The 24,354-nt window shown below is 39.2% G+C and overlaps 1 protein-coding gene across 4 annotated transcripts; it reads right to left on the bottom strand.

Annotated features, from left to right (window-relative positions):
* Positions 1-4,561: 4,561 nt before the first annotated feature.
* On the bottom strand, positions 4,562-19,452 carry LOC146486272 (uncharacterized). 4 transcript variants are annotated; one of them, XM_085099951.1, is made up of 3 exons: positions 19,250-19,452; positions 18,662-18,733; positions 4,562-5,170 (listed from the first exon to the last, which is right to left on the bottom strand). In XM_085099951.1, the coding sequence occupies exons 2-3, from the start codon at positions 18,698-18,700 to the stop codon at positions 4,622-4,624; spliced, it is 588 nt and encodes a 195-aa protein (XP_084956077.1). In that variant the 5' UTR covers positions 18,701-18,733; positions 19,250-19,452; the 3' UTR covers positions 4,562-4,621. The 4 variants fall into 4 exon arrangements, with proteins under 4 accessions (XP_084956077.1, XP_084956099.1, XP_084956085.1 ...); XM_085099973.1 differs by lacking the exons at positions 18,662-18,733; positions 19,250-19,452 and adding an exon at positions 15,813-16,204; XM_085099959.1 differs by lacking the exons at positions 18,662-18,733; positions 19,250-19,452 and adding an exon at positions 12,492-12,648.
* Positions 19,453-24,354: the final 4,902 nt, after the last annotated feature.

Raw genomic sequence — 24,354 nt, 5'->3', positions numbered from 1 at the left:
ATCGCGACAAAATAAACGCACGGTCGGATCCTGTAGTAAAGGATATAATGCAAACAAGAGCAATGGTGATTTTACAGTCATGGAAAAAAAATGATATTGAATGATATTTTTACCTCACCGAGGAGTCGGCCAAATGCTCTTTCTTGTTATTATGGTTTTACAAGATGTTTTAAGAACACCAATTTAAAAATTGGTCGAAAGATGGAGATGAAAGCTGCCAACACTGATCAGTGAGCATGGTAGGATATGTTTTCAACCCCAATTTACAAGCGAAAACCACACTTAATTCTTGCCAGTCTCACCCTATTTCAGATCAAAATGTTCAAAACCGAATCCTATTTCAGACTAGAAGGCTCAAAGCCATTCCTTTTGGCGCCGCACACACCTATATAATGCATCAGTCAATTCCAACAGTGCCCATCCACCCCCCCCCCCCCCAGGCAACCCCGGGGCATTTGCCCACGTTCTCAGTCCCGGCCTGGCGGTGGGGCATTCGTAATTTTATCGCTGCCCGGGGCCGGACTGGGCATTTGCGTACCCCGGGGCGACCCCCGGGCATTTGACACACATGTTTTCGAAAGTGCCATGGAGGAATTCATCGGCAAAGACGAGGCGTTTGTTGAAGATTGGCTAGTCCGACAGGGACTAGACAAACTTGTGGATGTTTTTAAAGGTATGTTTTCTCAATTTTAGATATTTCTTCATTACTTGTAAGCATATAAATATAAAAAGCAATAACTTGAACTATATTTTGTTTATCATATATCGAGAGATCGGAAACAATTAAGGACGGTGCCTACTATTGTTACTGCGCATACGTTCTGCGCATCTCGAGATACTCGGGTTTCCTATGGGTGGTGCGCACTAATACAGGGATATTTTTGCGCGGTTTAAAACTATGCGGAGAAAGAAGAACTCAGCAAGTGCTCTTGGTATCCAGAAAGAAAATGGGGGGTAACCACGCATTTTTCAGAGATAATTAAGCTTCAATTTAGGAAAAAATCCCATACATTGCTTTATATTTTGGCCTTTTTTAGAGATATTATTGCTTAATTATCTCTGAAAAATGCGTGGTTACCCCCAATTTTCTTTTTGGATTCCAATAGGCCTTGCTGAGATCTGCTTTTCCCGCATAGTCATAAACTGCACAAAAATACTTCGGTATTAGTAGGCACCGTCCTTAATGTGAACTCGACTACAGCTGTATTTCGTATTTCGCATTCAAAACTAGCTTAGCACGAAAGTCAACCTGGAGTGCACTTTAAAATACTTAAGGTTTGCGAATTCAAATGATGCGATCTTCAAGACAGATCTTGCGGGCTTAAAATTTCAATGCATCATAAAACGTAGCCTGCGAATACAGGCGCCTATCATCGCTCGCGGCGGAGGGCACGTCCGCCAATCCCAGCGCAGTTTATTTAATACAGTGTAATATTAAATTTTCCAAAAGCTCCCTGACTTTTTTTTTTGTTAAAAGGCTTTCAAAACAAATGGTTTTTATGCAACAAAATATTTAATGTAACGCTATCCTCTAGCAAACTGTTAAAAACAAAACATAAAGAAAAAAATATAATCAGAATCAACTAACATGTCCTGTTGCCCTTAAAGTCTTACCATTGCATTAAAATACTGAAAAGTGGAACGTTTTATTCACTTATTAATAACAAAAACTGCAGGGGTGTTGGAAGGCGACGATCCAGGGGGCGGCACATTTGCCCTCTTCCTTTGTCCCCATCCCGGGCATTTAGACAGCTTATGTGTCCCCACCCCGGGGAATTTGCCCATTTTTAGAAAAAATGTTAATGCCCGGAGTTTAGCCCGGGTGGGGCGGGGGGCGGGGGGAGATGGGCACTGCTGGAATTGACTGATGCATATAGCCTAAAAAGTTTAAGGGTGTTACACCCGTGGGACCATCACTACCCGACCTACCGCGTAGCTTGAACATTTTTCGGATTCTAATTTTTTGAGGATTTTTAATTAGTTCTCGCACAAAACGAAAAAAACCGCAAAATAAAACGCCGCCAAAATTAACTCCTTTCAGTCAAATTAAAAACTCCGCTAGACTTGTGCCACTGGGGCAATATACATTGGACTAAAACAAGAACGTTAACATGATTTTCCATTAGCTTTTTATACATACGTTAGTCTGTATCTAGTCTGTATTATTAAACCGTATTAAGGAAACCTAACAGACGGTGATTGTTTTATTGTGCATGTTAGGGGTAGGCTTTTTGTTTTGTTTTGTTTTGTTTTGGTTTGTTGTTGTTCAGTCTCTTTGCACAGTAAGTATTACAGTGATATGTCTCTAATATGTAAGTAGAGTGAACTGTGAGTCAACACACCGTACAATAAAAAAAAAAAGTTGAACATATTAAGGTTTCTCCCACTCAAATGTTCCGCTGCTTAAACAGAGAATCGCAAAAAAAGTAGTTCCCAGCAGAAATTTCAGTCATCTCGAACCGCAAAAATTTGTTCCCCCAAAACCACAAAAAATCGCCAAACCGCGAAATAAAACTCCCGCAAAATTTTTGTTTTACACGGTATATCTCTGGGGCAGACTTTGCGATAACCTCTGTCCGCCGGGGATCTGGGGCGGAGTTTACGATACCAAATCAGAATCTATTGTTTTAGTCTTGAAATATGTCCCCTTCTTTAAGGCCTTCAGCGAGGTAAAACAACAATCCGTATCTTGGTCAGACCATACCATAAGCAAAAAAGATTCCCTTGGCCCTTTTTGTGACAAATAATGAAACAAAAATACTATGCACTTGTTCCTGTTCAGACCTGAATAGACTTAAGGACGGTGCCTACTAATACCGCAGTATTTTTGTGCGGTTTATGACTATTTGGCAAAAGCAGATCTTAGCAAGGTCTATTGGAATCCAAAAAGAAAATTGGGGGTAACCACACATTTTTCAGCGATAATTACACAATAATATCTCCAAAAAACGCCAAAATATAAAGCAATATATGGGATTTTTTCGTAAATTGAAACTTAACTATCTCTGAAAAATGCATGGTTACCCCCAATTTTCTTTTGAGATACCAAAAGCATTTGGCAAGTTCTGCTTTCTCCGTATAGTTTTAAACCGCACAAAAATATTCCTGTATTAGTAGGCACCACCCATAGGAAACACGAGTATCTCGAGATGCGCAGAACGTATGCGCAGTAACAATAGTAGGCACCGTCCTTAAAACAATATCTGTTAAGCCAAGCATATCTATACTGATAGCTTAGGGTCTGCACAGTGCGTACTGGATTCTCAGCTATGAGTAAAATGTTAAGCCATTTCTTGGCTTGGCGCCAGTGACATGTATTTCCTTCGAATTCTGATTGGGTCGTTGTGTTGTTTACATCTGTTGTGATTCGCCTGAGTAATTACTTTGGTTTTGGTTTTACGACACTCAATTGGAAACCACTCTATCAGTTAAGTTTTACTTCTCACTCGGTTTTTTTTTCGGATTGTATTGTATCAATGTTATGGTGTCCCTCTCATTAGCCAAACAGTGTGAACTGCTTATCATCTTCTGACGACTTCACGACTTCTAGAAACGACTTGTGAGGAGTTCCAAGCCATCTTCGTTAGCAACTTATTCTCCAGCCAGTTATTGGCAAGTTAATTTTTAGAGTGAAAATCACACTATACTCAAGTAAAGTTTAGCCATCTCAGGTAATAGTTTTCTTATAATTTTTGCAGGTATCAGTGAAAGAAACCTGCTATTCCGCCGGAAGCTCACAGTTAAAATTTGGCCAATTCTCAGCTATCATTTAACCCTATGTAGACCTTCCAGCTTGTGCAAAGAAGTACCGACCCCAACGCCCAGCCATCCCGAGTATGAGTCACCACGGCTGCAGCCCTACTCTGGCTGCGTGGCACGTACTACTCCACACGATAAAAGTTCCAAACTTTCCAACTTTGCCCTTCATTGAAAGTGGAACGAAGTTTTCACTATTTTCAGGAAAACTAGACTTTTGAGGCCTGATCCAAAAAGTTTTCTTTATTCTTTCTCCTCAAAAGAAATTGAGAGGCGGAGTGCCGGAACGCAGCATTCAGTATGTTGTTTAGTTTTACCTCAGTGTAGGTCTTTTAAGACGGTGGTTCTCGTTATCGCCGATTCGCGGCTCAAATTTTGTTTGAAGAAAAAGAAGAAAGGAAGCCTCTGAGACAAGCAGTGAGAAGGGGATCGAGGCATCCTTGGAGACCCTGGGGCAGATAGTAGCGACGAGAAAAAAGTCAAAAAGGGCGAGAAACTGACCTTGGGTCTCCGAAGATGGGATAGAGGGGGAAGAAAAGGATACCTGCTAGGGTACAAGTTCTTGAAATATATGAAAAAAGACCAGGGCTTTTTATGGTCAGTTTTATCTTGGTTTCTGCGGGCAGCACTTTTGTTATCATGAGATGGGCGCTGTAACGGGTGTGTGATGAGGTACACCACGTTGGCGGCTTCACCCTCTACTCAGTCTTCAGAGCTATTAATATCCCACAGAGGTAAGGGACCACGTGTGTGGGACCACGCCCATACCCTGCCCCCGCAGCGACCAAAACACTTGAAATCAGGTCAAAAAATGTTTAATAAGTTATCATTTCACAAAGTTGCATAAGTTAATTTAGTATCTACATCATCGATGGCCGCATTCACAGCCCACAGTTATTTGATAATCGACGGCTTCCCAAAAGTCTTCGAATCTTGGGTACCCTGTGCTGGAGTACACTCTTAAACACTCGCCTTCTTTCTTTTTCAACACTTGGATTGTGTAATGCTTTGGTCGACACCAGAAGTGTTGAAACCAACATTTGTTACTTGAACACGTGACAGATTTCACGTGACGTGGGAAAAATTTCACGCCCAGGTCTAGCCAGACCTTAGTTGTCTGACACGTCCAGGCGGATGGGTCAGTGTTGTCGACGGACCGCTTGGATACGTTCTTGGGTTTGGTCACGTGCTCTTGATCTCCAGACGGTGACTGATTCGCTTTGTATTGAAGATCTGTGTCGTCCATAGCCATGTAGCGCTGATTGTAGGCGTTCCCGAGGCGCTGTCTAAGTAAGTCGCGTTTGACGGGTTGGCAGTCGCTGTCGGGCGCCTTCTTCAGCAGGGAAAATGTGGTCGCACCTCCGGCGGATTTAAACGCCACTGCAAGCAGGCCGATGATTATGAAGAACCATAACTGTAAATGGCACAGGAAGGAAGACAATAAGAAGATTGAAGACTAATCAGCTGAGAAACGAGACCGAAAGACCAAAATAGATTTTTGAATGAGGGAGTGTAAGATAATTTTAAATATTATTGAGCGGTCCTCGATTGATGCTAGCCTGCGAACGCAGACGTATTTCCGGCTGCCGCTTCTCTCCGTCGCAACAGCCGGAGAGAAGCGACAGCCGGAAATACGTCTGCGTTTGCAGGCTAGATTGATGCGGGCTTGTTCAACAGAATGTTTAAAAATTATCCTGCGAAATCGCGCGGAATATCGTCTGAAACTAGCCGACGAGGCTGTAGGCCGAGTTGGCTAAAATCAGGGAATATACCGCAAGATTGAATATGATAATTGTTTTAGTATTCAACACATTGATCACAAAGCATGGTTTTATTGCAGAAAAGCCGGAGACGATCTTTACAGACGAAATTACTTATATCGCATGATATCTGATGACTACGGAAGACAAATGTTCAGCGCACCATGACCATATTTGGGCAGTGTTACAATGTGGTCAATAAATCAGAAATATTTGATATGGTTTTCACGGAAGTACTAAAAGGAAGGTAATATTTAATTCTTTAATTTCAGTCTGTGTTTGTTGTCGTCAGAGGCCAACTGGAAAACATGGACTGGACTCTGGACTGGACTCTGGACTGGACCCTGGACTGGACTTTGGACTCGACATTATTGAACGAAGTTAATATTTAACTAATTATATGACGAATAACAATCTCTATTTAATTATTAACCAGCGGGAAATTTTTTCAACACTTTCAACACGTTTTAAGAATGCATGTTTTTTTCAAAAGGAACATAAACGAAAAATCGAACAATGCTGACAAGTAACCCAACTTTACTTTACTTTACGTGGATAATATGACGATATATCTCATGCGTGCGCTGTCTAAAGAATGTTAGGAATGTAGTCCAATTCAATATATTCGATATGTTGAGCGCGATCGCTTTGCGCACTATTCCCGATCTACAATTGAACCAGATAGGACTACAATAAGCACTTCAGTTGTTTACAGCGGGAAATAACGTTACAAACCCGGCCACTTGTACGCTTGGCTATGATTGCGTGAAGGCTGTTAAAGTTTGAAGTCATCACGTTACAATGTAATGTCGCCACGCGATCCTATCTCGTGCGTGTGCCATTTTAGGAATGTAGTCCGATTCAAACACATTCGAAGGGGCAAAACACTGGAAAAGTTATGGGGTGGGAGAGGAAGAGGGGGTGGCAAATGCCTAAACATTGTTGCGAGGAAAAAGAAATAATTAATGTATGAAGCTGAGAAGGAAAAATATATTTGCTTTTAGGAATAGTGCGCAAAGCAGAGCACGTATTCAAAACACAGGAGGAAAATACTAAGCTCCCGCAACACAAACCTCACAGTTACAGAGCGGAGCGGAGCGATAACAAAAACACAGCCGTAACTAAAGCGGCCTTTAGCCCTCAACTTAACGCATTACATAGCTTTCAAAGAAGCTACAATGCTAAAGAAAGGATCAAGGGACAAATAACCGTGACAAGAAGCACAACATCTTGCAACAAAAGCAAATAGCCGGGCCCGGCAATCTGACAAAGGTGCAAGATAATGTATAGTTATTACACGGTTCAACTGCTATCCTTTCAACGATAAAAAGAGAGGCTATACTGTCACCAGACGCACTGAAATGAGCCGTACCAAGCCTAAACTAAATGCCACAAACGGCATAAGAACGATAGTCGCTAAACACAATCAACAAGAGGTCAAAATGACCTTTGAGATCAAAATACAAAACATGCGACAGTTAAGCACATGGCTTTGTTCAGTGTCTATCGCGCAAATTCTCCAAATCATAAATGGCATTTAATAAGAAGAAAATCCAGCGCCAAAAGAAAATTTACAGGGGACACCGCTCATTTCATAGCGAAAAGGGTGTTCTCTAAAAGATATACCCGTGAGGGCAAAACTCTGATTTAAAGGCTAAAACACGCACGTGAGAGCCGCGCAGGCCTGTCAACCCCATTATTACCATAACATTCTTTAGACAGCGCACGCATGAGATATATCGTCATATTATCCACGTAAAGTAAAGTAAAGTTGAGTTACTTGTCAGCATTGTTCGATTTTTCGTTTATGTTCCTTTTGAAAAAAACATGCATTCTTAAAACGTGTTGAAAGTGTTGAAAAAATTTCCCGCTGGTTAATAATTAAATAGAGATTGTTAATCGTCATATAATTAGTTAAATATTAACTTCGTTTAATAATGTCGAGTCCAAAGTCCAGTCCAGGGTCCAGTCCAGAGTCCAGTCCAGAGTCCAGTCCCTATTTTCCAGTTGGCCGTCGTCAGACGGTAAAAGAAAGTAATTAAAAGATAACAGAAAGTGATTATTTATCCTGAACACATATCAATAACCCCAGGCTTTAGAAGAAACTTTAGTGGAACAACAATTAAACATTACATAACGTTTAAAACAGGAAACGTTGAATGCGAGGACGTGGGATACCGTTAGCGGAGGAAGTTACTTTTAAATTTTGTTTTTCCAGCGATCTCAGTGCGAGGTAGAAACGGGAAGTCGAAATGATGGCTGAGATTTGTTATCGGGATATGCCTTTTTATAGCGGAACACTAATGCACTGTAGCTTTAATTTGAAAGGTCGGTCGCAGAAGGATGTTCCAAAATAAATAACAAATCTCAACTTGGGCGAGCGATCTTATGACGATGCAACAGTGCGCGCTTTAGCGTTGATCATCAGTGAATTTTTTAGTTATCGTAAAGGATCGTTAAATCTCATTACTTGATGAGTTTATCTTGAACTTGTCTCTTGATGTAAAAACCTTGTGGTCTTTTTTATTATCATTTAGATCAAAGATCGCAAGTCAACACAAAATGATATGCCGGTCTGCTTCACTTTATTATTAAAAATTGCAACGGTTTATTGTTGCAATCCAGCCCCCTTTTTTCCTTTAAGGGCGATAACCAAGAAAAGCAAAATTTTTAAAAGAGATAACCGTTTTGCGTGCCGACCAGAATACTGTAGGAAAGACAGGGAAGACATATTGTTGTAATTACCGAGGAAATATTGACAGTATCAGTAAATTGCGGGTTAGATGGGATCGGCAGGCGTCAGGCAGGTAGCCTGAAAACTTGACAAAGTTCACGAAATCAGTGACCGATAATTATAGCCCTGTGGGTGTGCTTACATACCAATAACAAAAACTCAATGCACACAGCTCAAAGACACCCCTGAACTCTGAAATTTTAATTACATGTACACTAATTAACATATGATCGGTTGGAAAAACCTCCCTCTCCAATAATTGATTTTCTAGTCTAGCGTGACTATGCTAGGCCTAATGAATGGCGAGATTAGATAACCATCACTCTCGAAAATTAATGACCACCAATACATCGCCATGCGGTTCTTGTAGACTAAGCATTTTCTGTTTACAAACAGGTTGAAGCCATTGAAGTAACAATACTGTTCTTGGCCCAGTACGGCAGTATGAAGGAAGCTTCGAAGCAAGGTGTTCTGTCGGTGAAAATTTATCTGTGAACTTCGCTCCAGCTTTTAAAGAAGTTGAACTGTGTTTTGAAATTTACCCCGGTCATTCTGTGATCACAATTAACCTTTAGAACGATTATCATTAGATTACCGATTGTTTACGCCACTGATGAAAATGACTTTAAAGCGTGTTGTTTTTACATCGGCCAAGTCAGCCTGTGTGGCTCGCAGAACCATCGACGTCTTCCCGGGGCCCGCGAGGGCGACGAACTGATAAACTGAGATTTAACCAAAATTACCAAATTAGCTGACCAAGGATGCGTGGGATTGGCTTAATTGCAAACAAACAAACCTACAATCACGTTAATGGAAGCAAACGGTCATTTCGAACTTCCTAACACGGAAGCTATGTGTTCCTAGGCCTTTTGTTCGTGGAGGAATATAATACAACTTCAGTTTGTGATACAAAAAATATAAAGATCACCTAGGATTTTCTGCAACAGGATTAAATTTGCATTGGTTAAATAATCAATTAAAGCCGGAATACGAAAACGACCGTATATCCGTTTGATGGGCCTAAAGTTTTAGGGACGTCAACACAATGTTGAATAAAAGGGCAAAGAACCTATAAAAACGTAATACGATACCGTTAATTTATGTAAAGAAATACTCAAGTTTTATGAGTGGCGCTGTGGGTTCCTGGACGTCTATGAACTGAGAAAACCACAATAAAAACATTTGGAGTGTGCATTTAAAAACATTATCGGTACCTTACTAAATTACCATTTCCGTGCCATTTTATTAAAAGAACACGCAGAACAGAAAAAAAGGCTTGTTTAAAGTTTCTGCTCAACTAAACTTCAACTCCGTGCAATCGGAAAATAATCGGAAGCAAAAGTTACTCTTTACTTAGTTTAGTGCTATTAGAATTGTTTTTCTTGTTTACAGCTTTGACCCCAAAAATAAACTACCGGTTAAACCTACAGATTATGCGGTTAAATTCAGTGAAGAAAATATTTTAGCTCGTTAGACTAAACCGAGTTTGGTAAAACGGGTGAAGAAGCAAATAGACCACTTGAGGGCTAGAGTATACCGGCGGATCATGTAGGCCCAAAACGGAGCGGAATTGCTGCGAAACTCTGTTACTCGACGGTTTTGCCTGAAGATCAGTTTCTAGCTTTAACCAATTGCCTGAAACGAACTTGAGAAGGGAACAAAAAAGAAAATATAGAAAAGGAGCACTTTGGCACCAGTAATTTTTCTGTGTTGCGATGTTCGTGATAGATACCTTTTGTGATTGTTGTTTATTTTATTTTATTTTATTTACTTTGTTTAAAAAAGGCAAACCAATTCTTAGTTCACTTTTATTCAAATTAGGTGGTACTCTGTTTGCACATACTTTGGTATTTATCAGTTCATTTCTGAAAACGTGTACGCGCGCTTACGGGTTCACGGGTAAAGAAAAATAGCTTCAGTTTATTTCTCAAACGGACTGCGAAATTACCTTCCTCTAAATTGATTAGTTTCCCAAAACAATGCGCACATTGAAATATTAGATGTTCTTAAAATTAAATGGTACTTGATGACCTAACGGGAGGATAAAAATTTAAACACACTTACCTCCGAGGCCCCAGTCGACATGACACTGAGAAAATTTGCGCGCAGCTCTTTCTAATGCAAGTTCACGAGCGATAAGCTTATATCTGTTCGCGTGTTCTACCTTTCCGTCGTCTACTCTTGTTCCCTTTGTCGAACGTCGCGATAATACAAAGCCGCAAAATAAATGCTGACCTATTAGCCTTCTTATCTACCCCAAATACGGAAATATCTTCAAGCTTTGAATTTCAAACAAATCCGTACTTCCTCTCGTTACAAGTGCGCTGTTGAACGCCGTAAAATCGTGCGTATTTGTCCGCTTTTGACGTGGAGTTTGAACTATGTTATCACTGATCTGGGGGAGGGACTGGGTGCGACGAAGGTTACGTCCCATCTTCTGTTATCGTTTATTTCATCAGGCATGATTTCAATTACGCTGCAAAGGACACAAGTCGTCATTAAAAGGAGTAAGGAATGTATGTAATCAGTACAGTTTTGCGTTTTTTCGTTAAAATGACATGTAATCCCACTCACCTAGTGCTCAAAGTGTAGAGCATTATGTTTTTGCAGTTGTTCAAGTTTGCTAAATTAACAGCATGCTTGAATTAAATTTAACTTTTATTTGAGTCTTTCCAAGAAGAATTTTTCAAATTTTTAACGTTTAGCTCGTCCGATGTTGCCACATGGGTTCGCGATGTACTTTTATCCAATGTTTGCCTTACATACAGTTTTTTTTTTCCGAGCTTTGCACAAGGGTTTCACTTAAGAAATTTGTTTATCCAAGCTTCGTGTAAAAAAAAAAAAAAAAAAAAATCAACAGAAACAGATTTTTCCGTCAGGGAGCATTCTTTAAAAGGTATACTGATTAGTCATGGCACCATTTTAGTCTTTAAAGTAAATAGTGAAGGATTTCTCTCATCACGAGTTGCCTGTGCACGCAGATCTGACCCTAAATGTTGTCCAACAATCGACAACATCAAAACTTCCTAGTAATCTTCAATACATTAGCAAGGAACGTTGTATGGAAATTTCAGACAGTTCGACAGTTTGCCAGTTAAAGGTCAACAACCACGATCATTGAAATATGTTTTTTTTTTTTCATTTTTTTTTTTGTGGAAATGACATGCAATCCCACTCAGCTAGAGCTCCAAGCCTAGAGCATTATGTTTTTGCAGTTGTTCAGGTTTGTTAAAATAACAGCATGCTTAAATTCAGTCTTTCCAAGAAGAATTTTTTAGGTTTTAACGTTTAGCTCGTCCAATGTTGCCCGATGGGTTGGCGATGTATTTTTATCCAATGTTTACCTTACATCCATTTTTCCGAGCTTTATACAAGGGTTTCACTTTAGAGATTTGGTTATCCAAGTTTCGTGGAAAAAAAAAAGTTAACAGAAACAGATTTTCCTTCTTCGAGAATTTTTTTAAAGGTATACTGATTAGTTATGGCATCAATTTAGTCTTTAAAGTAAATAGTGAAGGATTTCTCTCATCACACGTGCCTGGGCACACAGATCTGATAAATATTGTCCAACAGTCGACAAAATTCGACAGTCAGAGGTCAACAACCACGATCATTGAAATATGTTTGCCATGCTTGAAATTCTGTTAATTTTTATTTATTAAGCCAGTTTTTCAAGCGTTAATACCCTAAAATGTTATACAAAATGTAGTCTTCGAATCCAGTAAACGTCATATGCCTTTTCGTTTCCAAAATGGGTCTTTAAAGGTGCAAATTGCTTGTCGTGATTTGGTCCTTACTTCATTCGTTTCCTCTTATCAATTCAGTGCAGATTCGGCAGATCACATTTCCTTTATGACTAATTTCTCGTACAATCTTAGAATTATTCAGATTGCACGATGCAATTATTTTGGTCCAAATCAAAAGAAAAAGAGACTATTTGTCAATATTTTTCATTCCTCAAGTTGCAAAGATCAAGCAAGATTGTATTGAGATGTCCTTGACGCTAGAGAAACATGGAAATGTTAAGAGTAAGTCTTTTAGTAAAGATGTTCTGGGAAAAAAAACGAATCCCGAAAAAATACACGAGTAACGTCCTCTCCACGCTATCTGCTTTTACGCCATTTTGGATGAACTAATTGGGAAGTGTTAATAGCAAGAATTATAGCTACAGAATTTTTTTAGAACTGAATAACTTTGACGAGGAAGTACCGCATGAGATATGCTTGCATGGACAATTTTACCTTATTAAGTTGAAGCAGGGTTTCCATAGAAAGGCATCTTGAATACCTTGGACTTGATTACCCATTTTTCTTTCTAAATCATTTACATCTTTGTTAGTCGACGCACTCTTGGATGATCATGTCAAACGTAATTAATTTTCAGTGAGTTCTTGTCACATTTAATTTGGCAGTTGGTCGTTTATTTCAACAGCGTTTGACCTTTTGACGATTACCTGGTGTCTTAAACGGTTCGTTTTACGTATAACCCTGTTAGATCTAGTTGTCAATCACAACATCATTGCCACTACCTTTCACACATCAGTGAAAATGGCTGTTTATCGACAATGGCTGTTTATCGACATTGACTGTTTATCGTTGTGTCTGCATAGAGTGGCTTAAAGGCTCCAGTCAAAGTGATAAGGGTGATGTGTCCCATTCCATCAAACGCACAAAAAAGCTGGATAATTGATACTTAGGTTCGGCTTATCGAGGTCTTGTGATAATACGGTATATGTTACAATAGTTTTTAGAGAGAGATCCAGAGAGAGAGAGAGAGAGAGAGAGAGAGAGAGAGAGAGAGAGTTTGGTTGGTTGATTTATTGATTCACTTTTACTTCAAGGCTTTGCAGTTTCATAAGGAAGTATCTAACTTCTTACAAGAAAGCCGTTTCGAAATCAAAGTAAAATATGCTGAGTATGCTAAAATCGTATACAATTTGTCAAAATTTACAGACATTATCACAAGTTATTACTTTGCCAGAGATAAATCATCACTTCGTTCTCCTTAAGACAGCATCTTATTGAAAAGCTCTGGATTGGGCCGTTGGGTCAAGGTACTCCTCATGCAACATTATGTTCGGTATTTCTTGAGAAAAATGGACATCTCTTATCGGACTTTGTGCAGAAAAGCAGAAACGATAACAAGACTTTGATAGACTCTTGTATCAGCTAATTAATTTGAAAACATGAATGGCAGTAAAACACACCTTATCTGCAAAGACTATTACTAACGAAACGTTTTCCATTGGAATCGTTCTAAGTCGAAGTATATCGACGGAGTACATTAAACTTCTCCCGGAAGAGACCGGTCTTTTGCTGTGCCTCTGCACTCTGTGAAACACGCGTAGGGTCTGTGTGAATTTATGACAATTTTAGAAACGACCTTTAGCACCAGGCAGGGGTGATAAGAGAAATGACGAAAGAACAAAGTGCCTAATGAAAAACAGGAAATGGCGGAAGTAATAATGTGCTCCACTGTAATTAGGAAACAGCACCGAGTTATTCCGAGTATAGTAACATCTTAGCAGAAACAAAGAGAGTATATCATAGCGGGATAAAAATTATGTCTTTTTGACGTACACTTAAGACTATTTTAGGACAGGACATCGCGTGCAGACACAAATCGAAGTTATTATGTCTTGGCAAGTCTTGGGGATAATTTTCGAATAATCTCTGTCATCGGGTAATTGACCTTTTGGTCGATTTGATGATTTGCATGGGCAAACGAAACTGAGCTGCAAGCTCCGCTAAATTTGACGACAAGCCAGTTTTCTTTTATGCTGAAAACCGGTTTTGCAAGAAATTCGGGTCCTCTTGAGCCGGACTAACGTAATCATTAAAGTGTAATTTCCCGCGGTGGCAAAAAAATTAACAATTCCAAATGCCATACTAAACTGTCAATTTTTAAAGTGCCTATTTCTTTTAAACTCTTTTCTATTCGTATTTAAATCTTCATATAAGCTAGGAAAATTGTTCATGTGGATTTAAAAATGACTCTATTGAATTATATTGCACAACCTTACTGCAAATAATTTTTTGGCTTCATTGGTGCGCGCGCAGGTACATTGCGGCTGTGCTTTGTCATATTCTCATGAAATCACTATTACAGTTTGTTTTAATTTTAGGCGCTTTGAACAGTGGAAGCGCCAAGCTGTTCAAATGGCCCTATAATCCATTTGTTTTAGTTTTTTCGGCAACTTTAAGGCATTTTACTGCCGGTAATATTGCTGCGCCAATGGACAATAATAATTCTAATAATTTTCTTTTAACTTTCTTGTAATGGGTGCCTCTCACGCAAGGGTATACAGTTTCTGAATATTGCTGTCCGATGTATGTACTACAGCCATAGAGCGAATAAATAAGCAAGTTAGATCTCATTTCATTTATTCATTTATTTATTTTGATGAACTAGATGTAATGTATAACTGGGAAAAGTTTTTTTCTTTTAAATCATCAATAACTTTTTTTTCGATGGAATCGCCTTAACGTTTCTTGTTGATTTACAGGACTCGCAAACTTCGGGGAGCGATAGCCGAAAGTGCCTTAATTGAAACATTGTTAAAAGTTATAAACCACTAAATTTCATATGACGATGCTGAACACTGAACTGTGCCGCCGCGGCAACTGAACAAACTTCGTTCTCTTGAAAACGTTCCGGACATAGCCTTAAAGTTTTCAACTTAGTGTTCGTGAGGAAATTATCACTAAAATATATTTGAATCAGAATAGAATCAAAAAGCGACAACAGCATAGTCAAAACAGTTAGAGAAAAAATTTATTAGACGGCAAACACAGTGTCGTCCGGAAAGATGGAAATTGAAATGCAACGACAGAGATGGGCGGTAAATTTTGGCAAATATAATGGCTGTCTAGAAAATGTCAAAACTGACCGGCCTCACTATTTCTTCTCGGTAAAACACGTAACATTAGAATGTAAAGAAAACTTTTTTCTGTTTGCACGCAGCATTAAAGCACTTATCAGACAACCTTTGAAACAAATTATAACAAGAAAGGAAGAGAAAAACACGAAAAAGGTTTCTTTCAGTCAATAACACGGGCATACTCGGAAATCATGCTCATCGCTATTTGTACAAATAACCGAGAATTGTTACTTGGTACGTTTAAAAAATGTGCAAATAGTGAATCGATGACGGGGCATTACGGCGTCTGGAGAGGAAAAGGGACAATGGATGCCTACAGCAATGACTTATATATCCTGACGGAGACGTTTAAGAGTACTACGGCAAAATGAGGAACAAAGTTGATCTCGATTCTATTTTCAACTATAGCTGTTGAATTTATGTAATGCCGGATCAGCATAAATGGTTTAAATGAATTACGTTTAAAGCACAATTGCTTGTCTCAGATAAAACAGAAAAAAACATGGTAAATATTGTTCAATCACACCACAAAACACGCACTATCGCAAGTTTCTTAAAGATTTTTTCACCACAAAGTCAATATTCTGCCTTAGCAGTATCGCCACCCATACACGGACACACACAGACGAGTGGCTCTCAAAAGGCCCTTGAAGATAATAAACTCATTAATTACAGTACCGACCTTCGTTAACATTTCTTCAGATGCCACCCTTGTGCCTCGATGATCTCTCAGTTAAAATGAGTGCCCTTTCAAGCGGTGTGTTCCTTAAAACCCTTGACAGAGGTGTTTACAACCTCTCCCAACAACAGAGCCAACTTATTGCAGTTTTAAGAAAATTGATTTACGTCGCTATCAGCGATACATTAGAGTCCGTGGTTTGGGAAAATGTTGCTTATTCAAGCCGTCGATTATCAATACAGCTGATAGGTGATTTCTTTTGACATTGCGGGGGAGAACAGTGAGGCTTGTTCGCATTTGTTTACAGCTGAAAGGTCTGAAGACAAAGCCGGTACTGTGACCTCATTCGTACTCAATCTTACTGATTATGTCGTGGGAGGAAACAGTTTTCTCATTCTACTTGGTGCTAAGTACGGAAATTACCTGCCATTGGTCTTCCCCTTTTCTCGCCTCAAGTTTTCTATCAAGGCGGTGCATGTTTCTGCGTAGGTAACATCCCATTTTTTTTTTTTTTTTTGAAATTTCAATCTAATGATATCGTCATAACATTATCTCTTTTCGATCTGTGTCTTGCTGAGGTTAGTGTTAGTCAAGCTGTCGGTAACTCGTTACAAACATCTGCACCGGTTCATTTTAATGAATCTAGAGATCAAACAAACAGATTCATTGAATCAAAGAGGCGAAACCTAACGCCGATACCGCAAAAAAGGTTTTCATTGTAAGCGAGGCAGATGTTGGAAACTTTTGTGTTCTCATTCAATGCATTATTGCATCCGGGAGCAGAGAAATTTTACGATTAATACTGAATAGTGTGGTGCGGCAAAACAAAAAGCCGTAAGACTCCAATCTTTATAAATTTGAATGCCGTAGGTCAGTAGTTATTTTATTTTATTTATTATTATTTTTTTTATGAAGACTACCTTTAAATTATCCACCTCTAATTCCATTTAGGGTTTACGGCCCCCCTTTTTATGTTTTTGATTTAAGCCGCAGGGTGTCGTTCATGAGCGAGAAAACGCTTCGAACCTCATGATAATTCAGAGGCAGGTGTAACGACATGCTCAATCAAACACTAAAAATAAAAATAAAAATACGTGCTTCTTATCATTGTCATCTTATAAACTAGTTCCATCGAAAACAAGAAAGAAGTAATATTGCTTTGTTGGCCCAGTTTCGCGAATCGGCAGTGAATTTTTACTTTAAAAGTCAGTATGGAAGAACAAAATCAAAACTAAGCACTCTTGATTAGATACAGAAGGAATCAAAAACTACTAAAAAACTACGAGGGTAATTTTTTGGGGGATTGTGAAGAACTTCATTAAAACTTGTAATGATGAGGTTGTCTACATCTAACCGGCTTCAAATGAAAGAAGTTTTAAAGCAATCTGCGACAGGGAAGGAACTGTTCGTAAAAGAACAAAGAAAAATATTCAAAAACGCGGCAGACAGTCAGATTCTCAAAGCACAAGAAATTGTTGATAGAAGGTTGAGTTTAGAAACGAACAAGAAATCTAGAAGAAAAAGCTTTCTCCTGATAGTGGTTGCTAACTTTCAAGTTTGTGTATGAAATATAGTTTGATGCCTTACGTTTCAAATGAGAAATGCTGATTCATCTTTCATGCGTCACGATTGCCTTCAAGCTCATTTAGAATTTTCTTTCTTATCTCAAAGTTTATGTTCTTAGCGGCAGTCCAAACACTTGGAAACCGTGTGCGATGAGCACATGGAAGTCTCATTCGCTTTGTTCACTCAGAGATAAACGTATTTTTCATTTCTGTAATACAGAGTTGTTTGTTGCACGCTGGAAATTTCAAATCTTGAAAAACATTAATTAAAGACAGCTGCCCTTGAAAGGGCTTCCTACTTGGTTCAAAGTGCCAATCTCACTTTGTTGCTTGGCAACGACTTCACTCCCAGGGTGCAACTGAGGCACTGTCCTAAAGATTAAAGTAATTGCGAGACGAGGGTTCTCATAGTTGACAATCAAGTTTCGATAACTAAAAGCTTTCAAACATGGCAGGCGCATGAATTTTACGGTAGTTTCGCAATACAGAAAGGTTTTTCTTTAAGTTATTTAACAGTTTAATTTGGATTTCTTGTTTAATTTGTACAAGATCAAGCAAATCGAAAATAGAACACAACACCTGACCGCGAAGCAAGCTGTCATGTTCGGATAGTAATGAGGACAAAAGAATACGAAAAAACTCTGTAACCGCGTGATAACCGAGTAGAAGAGTAACAAAGGAATTATCCATAACACCCACATAGTTGGTTCATCAGACTACGTCTGGTTTCGCGTAGTTTGAAGATTTCCATGGCTTTACTGCAGTATAAAGTTCATTAAAGTTTTTCTTTCCTGAAGATGAATATATGAAAGACTTTACTGTTGACGACAAAACAAGGCTTGAAGGTAGTAGAATTGAAAATACTTTGTGAGGGCAATAAAGAGATCATGGCAGTTTACAAACGATTGTCTAAAAAGCCATCCACGTATCCATTTACCTATACAATCGGTGTGTAATTTCGACTTTTAATGATACTATGATAAACAAAAACAAAACAAAAAAGCTAAAAGTTAAACGTGGGAGCAGATGTAATTCTTGGTAAGACGGCTGTCGATGGTTCGGGTGACAACATATCAGTAAATTCTCGTTCAAAAACGCAGCGGTGAATTTTCATCTCTTCAGTCTGCTTTCTCTGTGAGCAGCTCCTCCTGCTTACATCAGAGATCGCAAGAAAGAGGATGGTTACTGTACTCTTTCCCTTCTTCATAACTTATGGAAAAGTAAGTGAGGAGCGATTCATTATACTGGTGTTATGACCAAGAATGATATGTGGGCAGCTTCACTTACCTTTGTATTGTTCTTCAGCCTCTTATCAAAACTTTTCATGGTGAGTTTACACTCTCACGATGCCAACAGGTGCTAAGTCGGAAAAAATTGATAAAAATTACAATTCAGCAAAATATCGGGGATAGACAACTCTTGAACGACGCTATAAGGTGGTAAATTCTACTCTTTTGATAATAGAGGCGTGAAAACTGTAACAGGTAGTGATTCGGTTGGGAAGAATATCTGCAATGTATCAGAATCCACATGTGGCCAATAATTATACATTCATCGAGACCCACAGACCTGTCTGTCAACATTTATCACGTGATACAAGTCACGCGTCATTAGAGAAGTTCAGTGGACTCCACTTTTGGAAAACGGCCGTTTGAGTTGGACATTTTAAATAATGTACTTTATATCAAGTATGGGTATATTCGTTCGAGAAAATCCTGATCGGGATTTTGTGGTCCGTTTTTCATCTCGGGTTTTGATACATAAGCCCTAAGCTCGAAATTAAGCCCCCTATTGTCAACCAACAATGTATCGTCTATGAATTTAAATGTAACCTGTGTGATGCAGGGTATGTGGGTTATACACGTGGTCACTTACACGAGCGCGTAGAAGGGCACACTAGACAGCCATCTTCGATTTACAAACATTACAACGTCCAACACAATAGTGAAATGCTTGAACGCTTCATCGAGCAATTTCACATCATCGCGAAATGTAGCGGCAAATTTTATTCGGCCTCGTTAAAGAAATGCTTTACATTCGCATGCGTAAGCCAACACTGAACGTGCAAACGGATTCCATCCGCGCCGAGGTGTTTGTTTAGGCCGTTTATTGTAATTTATGCTTATCTTGCACCTTTCTTTATTTGCATGCTATTTAACTAGTCCCTTGAGGATGGAGTCACGATGACCCCGAAACGCCGAGCAGCAATAAATCTTTCCTGGTTTTTTATAAGCCTTTGCTTCAGCAAATACTTGCTGATCAAATGGTTTTTGTTTTGTTTGGTTAACTGTTGTTGTTGTTGTTGTTGTTGTTGTTGCTTTTTTTTTTTTAACAATTTTTATTTGCATACATGACATGAGATTTACAAAACTGAGCACTATTAACATTACTTACAATACACAGAGTACTAACCACAATGACTATATCTACATTGTTAACAATACTTACTATACTTACAAAACTAAAAGTGCTTACAATGTTCACACTAGTTACAGGAATAACGCTGTCTTTTAGTGAACACTTTTCCTTATTTTTACTAACAAAACATTACTTTACATCAAATGCAATTTTTACATATTTTATAGTGATTCCGTACAAAATGATCAAGCTAGAAAGCAACTGCTAAAGATTCTTACTAAGTTAAAAGAAAAAAATATGTATTTATAAAAAGCAATTTTTAAGGAAGAAGAACTGCCCATCTAAGTCTAAAATTTGACAAACACTTATTAGCGACAGCAATCTGTTGTAGAGTCTGAATTTTATCGGAAAGTCGTAAAAGGAAGCTCTGGAAACTCAGTACACCCCCGCCTTTGCTTGTACAGAAGGTGTGGTGTTTTGCTATGAGTATTGAGTAGTTTAAAGCCTGCCAATATGAAGATTTTGCGAAAAAGCCGTAAAGTATATTACTTTGATTTAAAGAAAGTTAGCCACCAGTCTTGAAATGTATTCCAGAAGGAGTGCACTTCGGTGCAGAGGACGAACAAGTGGTATAAGGTTTGTCTCTCATTTTTGCACAGAGGACAGATGTCACTTTCGGCTATTCCATCGCGGTGTAAGCTAAATTGGGTGGGTAGTATGTTATGTATAATTTTATACTGAAACATCACTAGTTTGACCTCTTTTGTAATTTTAAACGGTAACTGGTATACTTTGTCAAGTGTTTTTTCGGTAAAGCCATGTCTCAAAATTTTATTCTGGGAGGTTGGTGGTTCAAATGTATCTATTAAGATTGACGAGTAGATAGAGCTAGTGGAAAAGTTTGTCACGGAGTTTTCCTCAGCGTTGGTACGATTCTGCGGAGTTATTGTTTTTTTTCCACAAAGATGGAATGGCATCTAACAAACCATAAAATGTTGTAAAGGGAACCTGTAGATTATACAAAGTCTTAAAATCAGAGTAGCTGCAGAGGTCCCGTGTCTGTTAAATAAATCACATACGTAGACGATGTTGTGGGAAAACCATCTTTTGTAGAAAACCGGTTTCGTATCAATTAAAATATTGCGATCGTTTCAAAGAATTTCATTTTTAAAGTCTACCTCATTTTTCTTCGACTTTTTGAAATCATGCCAAGTCATTGTTAATTGTTGTTAATTGTTGTTGTGTTCGTTTGTTTCCTCCTTTGGAAAACCGGTCCTAAAATTGATTTCAAATCCAAGAAATCCGTATCTGGAAAGGATTTCTTGCATCATTCCAAATCCGGATTTCATAAAATGTACTTTTATTTGGAAGAGGGTAGGAGGGGGGGGAGGGGGGGGGGGAAGAATATAAACAGCGGTGTGAACTTTTATGGGCAAGCATCTGTTTTTCCAGGAACGTTTGGGGAGAACATTTTCTCACCCACTATCCTCGGCTGCATACAGCGTATCTGAAAGTAGTCCATATGACTTTCCTTGTCCATCGGGAGCCAGGCATTGGCAAAAAGTCAAGCTTCATCTTTTTTTTACACGAAACTTTTGGGCTTTTGTATTCCCCTGCAGTAATGGAAGTATTATTTAATGCCTATAATTTTTAGTACTCGCCAAAAGAAATTCCCCATTTCTACCTGAGCTCTACAATTTTAAACCGGTGCAGCGGAATGTTTCGGTTGTTTATTGCCCAGTAAGCAATTCTCGGGTTGTTGCCTTTGCAATAAATTCCCTTTTGAATTTCCAGGGTTTTTTGTCTGTTTCTTTGTTTTGTGTTTGAGATTATTATAATTGTCCCAGAGATACGGACCAATCGAAAACGAATTCACCTTATATTGAAAGAAACAGTGTTTCCATAGATTTAGAGAGAGCGAAAGGTGTACTACCGAAAGCTTACATTGTGCGTGTTCGTCCGTCGGTACCACGAGGACCATCTATTCATCTTGGGGTAGGAGTAGCCTTGCTCTGTGGGACTGCAGATGACTGGTCAGATCGATTCGCACCCGAAAGAGTCTGTGGCAGTGTGAACAAGGAATGGCTGCTGTAGAGTTGTTGGCTCTATTCTTCCTGGCCTGCCTGCTTTCTTCAGCCACAACAGTCCGGTTGGTTTCGCATGCTTTGGCACCCTTGTGGAGAGCTGATCATCACGCTGCTCTTTCCTGAGCTGACTGCACCCATGTGTTGTGGCTGATGTTGAATGCCTTCAGTGAAGTTTTCAGCGTGTCCTTGAATCGCTTATTCTGGCCACCTTGGGAGCGTTTTCCTTGCTGAAGTTCACCAAACCGCAGTTTCTTTGGAAGTCTTTCATCTGACATGCAAGCTACATGTCCTGCCCAGCGAAGCTGTGACTGCATCAGGATGGTGTAGATGCCAGTGAGTAGGTCAGCATGGGTGAGGACCTCAGTGTCTGGGATCTTGTCTTGCCACTTTATGCCAACGAGTTTTCTAAGGCAGGAGGTGTGGAAGTGGTTTACTAGCTATGAAGCTCAGTGTGAACGGTATCTAACTACGAGCAAAGGACTCGCCTTAAATGAAAGCTTTATTCAGGCTGCATATGGCATCTAACGAGGGTGCTGTTAGAGGTAAATTTGCCTGCTTTATTCAGTGAAAAAAAAAAAAAAATGGGATGTTAAGCACTGGGAATAGGATTTTATAATAAAATGTGGGCACCAGGAATGGGATCTGGGGCAAATTTTCAGCAGGAAGCTGGAATTTGAGCAAAACTTTGGCTGGGAAATGGAATTTGTAACCCCACTTTCTCGCCACATCTGATGTTGGCATGCATATAAGACCTTTCTGTGCATGTCAACGGTTAAAAATTTTGCTGCCGTTTCCATCCGTCCCTCTAATCGTAAAACGGAAGAGGTGTCCTCTCCGTTGTTTTCCCGCGCTAGGCACAAGTTTTTTTATTGCTTTTTTTTTTTTTTTTTTTTTTTTTTAATGTTTTCTCGCGGTTGTTCAACCTCGCCTCCGGTTTTTTTTTTTTTTTTTTGAGTGATGGCTAAATATCGAGAAGACCCGACAACCAAGTTGGCGGTTGTTTTGATCCGCGAAATGCCTATGGAGTCATGTGACTGAATTCTCACCTTTTTTGGAGCACAGGGGAATCGCGGAAGAAAATGTCTTTTTCGACAACAATTTATTTTAAATCACAAGGGTGTTAAAAGTTTTAAGGTTTGTATAATGCCTTGCACGTAGAATTGATCTCAACACCCCCACGGGGCCTTGCGTCAAAAACAGGAAAGAACAGGCGTTAGTCATTTTTATGCGTTTTTAGATGGAAAAGGAGCATGAATCGTGAGGCGAGCGACGGCGTAGCGCAATTGAGCGAGAAGAAAAAACATCACTTTGTCAGCCCAAAAAACGCGGGCTTCAAGATCAGTTATAGCGGAAATGGGTAGTCTGGCGCCCCATCCTGGTCGCCATTACCATGACGTTATTTTCTCCCACGTGCATTGTAGCGAAACAATGAAAGTGTCTGGAATACGCACGTCAGAATTCGCAAGAATCTCATTCCATTGTAGTTGCCACTATAAAGACAACTGAGATAGTTAGCAACAATTGTAAACGATTTATTGACATGGGCTCCTGTTTTACTTGGTCGAGGTATCATGAGGTGAGATAGTTCCCCGTGGGATCTTGAGTTGTCTGCAAAGGTTCAAACCTTCAGGTTAGAAGTCCGGGAGATTCTGAAGAGACGGTGTCGACTTTGAGCGAATTTATAAGGTATTTTGATTTCAAGGATTATTTGTTTTGGTAGCTCCTGGAACTTTAAAGGCAACCTCTGCTCCGGAAACGAATGGACGGTAAATTGTTGGAAATAGTGTCTAAATTCTAAATTTTAGTTTAAGAAGTAGAAATAACATCCAAGTGTGCGTAAAATTAGGTATGATTTTCGCTTTTAAATTTCCCAGGCGCAGCCATCTTGGATTTCATGTCGTCATTGCGTTGCCGCTATATAAACAATAGCCTCCATTTGGCGCGAAAATATGCTCAGATATTTGTCCGCGGGCATTATCTGTTGCGAGAAGCAAACAGTTTTCCGAGAGCGAAGCTCGAGAAAAACTGTAAGCTTCGAGGAGCAGATAATGTCCAAGGACAAATATCTGAGCATATTTTTAAAGTCAAATGGAGGCTATTTGGTTATTATCCTTCAAATATTTTTCGCAACACGTAACAAGAGCTTGAGTATTTGAACATTTCGTTTAAGAACAGTTTACTGATACTGCTTTATCAACCAACAGGTTGATCTCTCTTTCTATCATAAAAGCAAACCGTTCCCCCATCTTGACATTAATTTAATTGTAAGCAAGACGCGCCTTGAAGTTTTTGAAATTGGGGAATATCACTTGGGGAATATCATCGGATATTCCCCAGTTTTAGCTGGAGTATATTCGGTCACGTGAGGCGTTTAGACCAATCACGCGCGAGCGAAAATATTTGATGGATTATAATGTTGTTCTCTATTGTTTCACACAAAAGAACTTCTGGGCCGGGTTGTTCGAAAGCCTTTTAATGCTAATCCACGTTTACAAGTTTATGAAGGTCTTCATCACGCTCGTTCAAAATGGGTTT

The sequence above is a fragment of the Pavona decussata genome, unplaced genomic scaffold, assembly GCF_977016875.1.
Source record: "Pavona decussata unplaced genomic scaffold, jaPavDecu1.1 SCAFFOLD_21, whole genome shotgun sequence".
NCBI classification, from domain to species: Eukaryota; Metazoa; Cnidaria; class Anthozoa; order Scleractinia; family Agariciidae; genus Pavona; species Pavona decussata.
Note: the sequence above shows the minus strand (reverse complement) of the source record. Positions and strands in the feature narration are given on the sequence as shown.

Excerpts from the sequence above, each read along its gene's own strand:
- LOC146486272 (XM_085099951.1), bottom strand. The coding sequence starts at position 18,700 with ATGAAAAGTTTTGATAAGAGGCTGAAGAACAATACAAAG. Across the intron at positions 5,171-18,661 it reads GGCTGAAGAACAATACAAAG|TTATGGTTCTTCATAATCAT; the intron begins GTAAGTGAAGCT and ends TGCCATTTACAG.